Here is a 6000-nt window from a genome sequence, read left to right on the forward strand (position 1 = left end):
GAAATGTAGTACGTATTTTTATTACAAAGTGAGATACGATATTGGTTGAATATAGAGATGTTGCTAGATAAGATTCAACAACACAATATATGCTTCTAGGGTTTCCTTAGATGCATACCTAGAAATTTTGCTCGACCCTGACATCAATCCCAAGCTTCCACTTTTATTGCTTAGGTAACAACTCCAAGGTAAGGCTCCATCCAACCAAGCCTTATTACTTGATATAAAGTAAAAACATTAGTAGACGGATTTGGCGTTGTACAATTTATTAATAGGTCCATTCGATACTTTCAATACTATGAATGGACGATGGGTTAGACACAGAAAAGAAAAGTTATGTAAAATCAACATAATGAATTTCTCCAATATAGCTAGACACAAGGCTTTATCCATCTGTCCCTACAACTAAGTTTAAACTAACACCTAAGAAGGTCATTTTGAGTCTTGGTACCCTTAGCATCTGATAGCCATATACCGAGTGCTTTGTACGTGAGCGCTTGTTTGTGAAGTATTTGCATTACTCATACCGTTTTCGTAGCTTGTTTTGTCACGTGGCGCCATCATTGGACGGACAAATGCTGCATTGAGAAGGACCCTCCCCCACCCTTGCCTACCCTTTAGATCTGCTTATAGGTTTGCGAGTGGTTTCATTGCTGTATGGCAAAGCACCGTGCTAGGAACTGCCTCCCTCCCTGAAGATCTAATGGTTGTACTGGAGAAATGAGATGATGAGTTCAAACCTAGGGAAAAAGGAAGGCACATATAGGGAAGCACCAAGGGTGACTGGTGAGTGTCTCATCTCTTCCTAATTTTCAATTTTTCCTTTTCCTAGCAAAACTTCTGATTCTTTTGGGTGCACTTTTCTTGATGTTGTTTAAAATTCCCCCAAAGATCTTTATTATGTGGATCTATAAATCAAAAGTTAGAACTTTTGAAGTTTTGTTTTTCAAGAGAGATGTTTTTCATGAACTCTTAAGGAAAAATGCATGGAAAAAACTTTGTTTAGAAATATCCCAAAACATGTTTTTTTTTCTCTTGAGCTTCTTCTAAAGAAACTATTTTTTGGTAGTGGTGATGTGTGTGAATGTATCAGAGTCGAGGAGGAAAAAGGAAGGCCTGAAACATTAGTATTACTGTTTTCTAAAAATAAATAGAGTATACGGGAGAATGTAAGGCTCTGTTTGGTTGGCGTCGTTAAACTTTAACTCCCATCAAATTGAATGTTTGGAATAATTTGCAAGACGAATTTTTGAGCCTAATTAATTTATAATTGGACACTAATTACTAAATAAAACAAAAATACTATAATATATCTATTAAACTTTAACATCTCCAACAAACACCTCTAAACGTACTTGAACGCCTAGCTACCATGATGGTTTCCTACAGTATCTCTATCTGAGCCAATGGCCATCCCATGAGCAAATACACCAGCTCATCAAATCTTTATGCTATCCCCGTACAGCTCCTTGGTCGGCCCAGGCACCACCAAAAGTCAACGAGGCCGCAGCCCACCACCAGCCGCACGGCCCGCAGCAGACGAGCAGTCACCCACTGCCAGTCCGTGTGCTGGCCGGAGTCGCATTGTCAGCGACGGCCCAACGCGCATTTGCTCCGAAACCTCACGCGTTCCCCGCCGAGCCCTCTCCCACCCATCCACTCCACTCTCCACTCTCCAGTCTCCCGGTTCCCACCGGCCACCACACCAGCCGGCTCCCGCAAACCAGAGCACGGCAGCGCGCTGGCTGCTGCACCCGCCCAAGTCCTCCGCCATTACTCCGATTCCCCTCCTCGGCTTCTCCTCCTTCCCCGGCAATTAATGCCGCCAACAACCCGATCCATCCTCCGCCCCCTCGGAAACCTAAGCCCCCGCAAACAAATACCCTCTTCCCATTCTGCCCCTCCCCCGCGCATCATGCCATTCCGCCCCACGATCACACCCCCGCCGCCGCCGCCGCCGCCGCCGACCACCACCACGTGGGAGGGAGCGAGGGAGCCATGTCCCTCCTTGACTCGCTCGCCTCGCTCGGTCTCGGGTACGCAATCGCCATCGCGCTCGGCTTCCTCGTCCTCCTCGCCTCGGTGCTCCTCGCCTCCTACTTCTGCCTCCGCCGCGGCGGCGCCGGCGACTTGTTCGGCCCCGGAGTCGGCGTTGGCGTCGGCTCCGCCCGCCACGCCGCCTCCTCCGCGTCCAGCTCCGGCCACATCTCCATCACCGTGCCCCGCGTCGTGTTCGTGGCGGAGGACTACGACTCGCCGGGCTCCTCCTCCCGCGGCGCCGCCGCCGCGGCGTCCCCCGTCGGGCTCGACCCCTCCGTCATCGCGTCGTACCCGAGGGTGCCCTTCTCCAAGGCCGGGGCGGGCGCGGGCGCGGACGCCGAGGTCGCCTGCTCCATCTGCCTCTGCGAGTACAGGGAGGGCGAGATGCTGCGGGTGATGCCCGAGTGCAGGCACAGGTTCCACCTCACGTGCCTCGACGCGTGGCTGCGCCGGAGCGCGTCCTGCCCCGTCTGCCGTTCCTCGCCCATCCCCACCCCCGTCGCCACCCCGCTCTCCACACCACTCTCGGAGCTTGTTCCGCTGTCGCAGTATGCTGCCGACCGTCGCCGGAGCAGGTGACGGAGGTTGTCATCTCTCATTTCCCATTCTTTGCCTCCTTACTATTACCCTGTTTTATGCCGCTTTTGTTGACTCTGGGACGCCAATCTGATTGTTCCATTTGTTTGGACAGGTTTGGGTGGTTAATCGGTGATGCTTAGTGCATTTGGACTGTTCGGTTAGAGCTACCATAACTAGGAGAAAAGTTTTGCTTGATAGCAGTACATTATTGGACCGAGGAAGACATGCAGTGTACATACATTGTTCTTCTGTTCTAAGATAGCGTCTATCAAGTGAGATTACCTGTGGTCTTATAGTTGTATGCGCAAGATCGTTCTCTGAATCAATCATCTTATTCCATTCATGACTTATATTGCAGTGTACATCCTTGTTTGTTGGCTATCTTATTTTGGTAGCAAGAATGTGAAAGAAGAACCTGCTAGTTCTCCTGAAATGTAGAAGTATTACCGTGCTAGCATCTAAATGGAAAATCTATATTGTAAGGGAAGGAAGAACATTCTTAAGATAATTCTTACTAGTTATTAAGATATTTTTGGGTCTTTAAGAGACCTCTGACTCTTGCGTGTCAGATAATTTTATGAACTGGATTTTCAGTCACAATTGATTTAATATTCAACAAAGATCAGTTATTTAGTTTATGAGGAAGGTAATTGCACTTGATATAATTTTATGTGCAGATTACTGCTTAAAATTCTGGATGTAATTATGTCTTTGAAGTATAAGTACTATGTTGTTCATTATGAGAAATTCTTTCTATTTTAAATTGCTAAATATACTTTGTGCTCTTGATTAGTCTAACTTTTCAAATCCTGTCCTGGTTGGTTGAATTAATCATATTCTCATATCTCTGGCCAAACATTTCAGTTTTGTGTATGAATTTTGTTCCCTTCGATTGTCGGTTCCCAGGATATAACTAAACCAATTGAGACTAGCTGATATCATGACATTTCTGATTTTCTTCTATCTATAATGTGTGTGGGTTGGACATGTAACTTATTTTTATGGCTTTTCAAGTTAATTTTCGTGCGATGTTGTCATCTTGGATCAAACACCAATGAATCATGTTGAATGGATTTTGATGCTTTTTCTCTGTATCTACTGTGTCTAGCAAGTTTTATGTGCTTCCTTGCACTTTAATGACGGTGACAGGTTCAAAGCATATCTGTAAGAATTTTGTTCTGAGGTATTGATAATTTGCTATTCTTTTGGTATCTGATGTTAATTCCCTGTATCTACTCTGTCTAGCAAGTTTTATGTGCTTCCTTGCACTTTTATGACGGTGAAAGATTCAAACATAATGGTAAGAATTATGTTCTGAGGTTTTGATTTTTTTTTGGCATCTGTGATTTATGTGTAACAGTTGTTTTCAAATTATTGTACTGAAGTATGCTTTTCCCATGCTCGTTTCGCTGAAATTTGGCTTATGCCAATACTATTCACTGATTTATAGTGAGAGAAAAATACTATACAATGGCTAATGCTGATACTATTCGCTGATTTATTGTGAAAAAAGTTTGACTTATGCTGATACTGTTCGTCTAATTTGTAGTTTAAGTCATGAATTCAACTTGTCTGTCACATTAACTTTAGTTCATGCCCTTACTTTTTTTTTGGATTGTAATTATTTAAATATTTGTTTGAAACATCACCATTTGTTCTTTTTATGTGGACAGTCCACTATTTTCAAGTATTTAGCTCATCATTGAAGTGATCAGTTTGTTTAGGGAAGCATTTGTATCTATTTTATGCTAGCTTGTTTTGTATTTCTACAGATTTAATGATGCACAGTTACTGTTACTCTTAACATTCTTTGAAACCTGCCACGGCAGCTGAGTTCAACTTTCAGCTACAGTGAAGACTCCTGTGGCATTGTCAGAGCTATGCTAGACACAGCATTGCACTGAAACCAGCAACTTCAATAACAAGCTAAATAATAACGGATAGCCTTCTTAGCTCAAAAAAAAATATTTTTTGCATTTTTCTTAAGATTTCCGTTACATCAAATTTTACGGCATATGCTTGTAGCATTAGATATAGATAAAAAAAATAACTAATTATATAGTATACATTACGAATCTTTTAAAGCTAGTTAGTCTATGATTAAACAATATTTGTTAAATACAAACGAAAGTTCTACAACGTTTATTTTGCAAAAAAAATTGTAACTAAACAAGACCTAAGATAAGTGACCTTTTTCTGAAATGAAGATCCGTGTATAGTATACCATAGGGTCCATCCAACCCTCCACTAACGCTCTCCTGCTATACTATTTAAGGACAATAAAGAATATCGAGGAATACTGCAATATCTACCTTGGCAGTCTCCACTGATTTTCTTATCTTTATTTATCCATTTATTTATGTCTTTTGAGTTCTTCGGCAATGATCGTGTTTTTTTATTCTGTAGTATGACCCTGCTGATTCTTTAATGAAGTGAGACTTCCTTCATCATTAACTTTCCTCTCTGTTAGTTGTAATCTTCTAGATGGTGCAAGCACTATAATGTATTAAAGGATACAAATATCCAACTAGTCTTGGGTATCTACTCAATCATATACAAATAAAAACAAATAATTCGATTGCAGATTTGAGTCTTAAGGACTACGTTATCGTAAAGAATATCGAGGAATGTATTTGCTGCAACAGTAATACTGCAATATTTATTATTCAATATGCTTAGATATCTACTTGGCGTGGTGGTCTCGAGCAAAAAGCAAGAGAGATGCATCTGTCACAGGCTCACCGCTATTGCTTTTTTATTTTATGTCTCCATTTATTTATGTCTTTTGAGTTCTGAAGGCAATGATCGTGTTTAACTGTATGATCCTGTAGGTTTTTTAATTTATATTTTCAGAAGTGTATAGCATACTCCCTCCGTCCACGAAAGAATCAATTCCTAGGATCCGTGCCAGTCAAACTTTTTAAAGTTTGACTAACTTTATAGAAAAGAGTAACAACATCTATAATATAAAATACACATTATATGAAAATATATTCTATGATGAATCTAATAATACTAATTTGATACTATAAATCTTAGCATTTTTTCTAGAAATTTGGTCAAAGTTTAAAAAGTTTGACTTAGGACAACTCTAGAAATTGACTCTTTCGTGGACGGATGGAGTATTAATTAGTATTTTACATTTGTATTGTAATTTCACATTTAATCACGCAACAACACGGGGTCTCATCTACTAGTTTTTATAAACGCACTGTCAGTAACAACCATGTGCCTTGCGTAGTAATAATAGTTTAAAATCCACAAAGCTTGCGTAGTAGTAATAGTTTTAAATTCAGGAAGCTAAGACTGATTTTTCTTTTTTTACTTAAAGATTGTATTATTTTGGAGTTTTGATAGATGAGATTGTAAGGTGCTAAAATA

General features: G+C 41.0%; 1 protein-coding gene across 2 annotated transcripts; it reads left to right on the forward strand.

The window, feature by feature from the left end:
- LOC8068953 (RING-H2 finger protein ATL67) lies at positions 1673 to 3148 on the forward strand. 2 transcript variants are annotated; one of them, XM_021447206.1, is made up of 2 exons: positions 1673 to 2624; positions 2732 to 3148. In XM_021447206.1, the coding sequence occupies exon 1, from the start codon at positions 1999 to 2001 to the stop codon at positions 2617 to 2619; it is 621 nt and encodes a 206-aa protein (XP_021302881.1). In that variant the 5' UTR covers positions 1673 to 1998; the 3' UTR covers positions 2620 to 2624; positions 2732 to 3148. The 2 variants fall into 2 exon arrangements, with proteins under 2 accessions (XP_021302881.1, XP_002440115.2); XM_002440070.2 differs by having other exon boundaries at positions 1673 to 2615.

The sequence above is a fragment of the Sorghum bicolor genome, chromosome 9 (genome assembly GCF_000003195.3).
Source record: "Sorghum bicolor cultivar BTx623 chromosome 9, Sorghum_bicolor_NCBIv3, whole genome shotgun sequence".
In the NCBI taxonomy this organism is placed as follows: domain Eukaryota; kingdom Viridiplantae; phylum Streptophyta; class Magnoliopsida; order Poales; family Poaceae; genus Sorghum; species Sorghum bicolor.

What these genes read in the sequence shown, in the direction of transcription:
- LOC8068953 (XM_002440070.2), top strand. Translation starts at nt 1,999, where the DNA reads ATGTCCCTCCTTGACTCGCTCGCCTCGCTCGGTCTCGGGTACGCAATC. An exon ending in GCCGACCGTCGCCGGAGCAG is followed by an intron (nt 2,616 to 2,731) that starts GTGACGGAGGTT and finishes TTGTTTGGACAG; the next exon opens with GTTTGGGTGGTTAATCGGTG.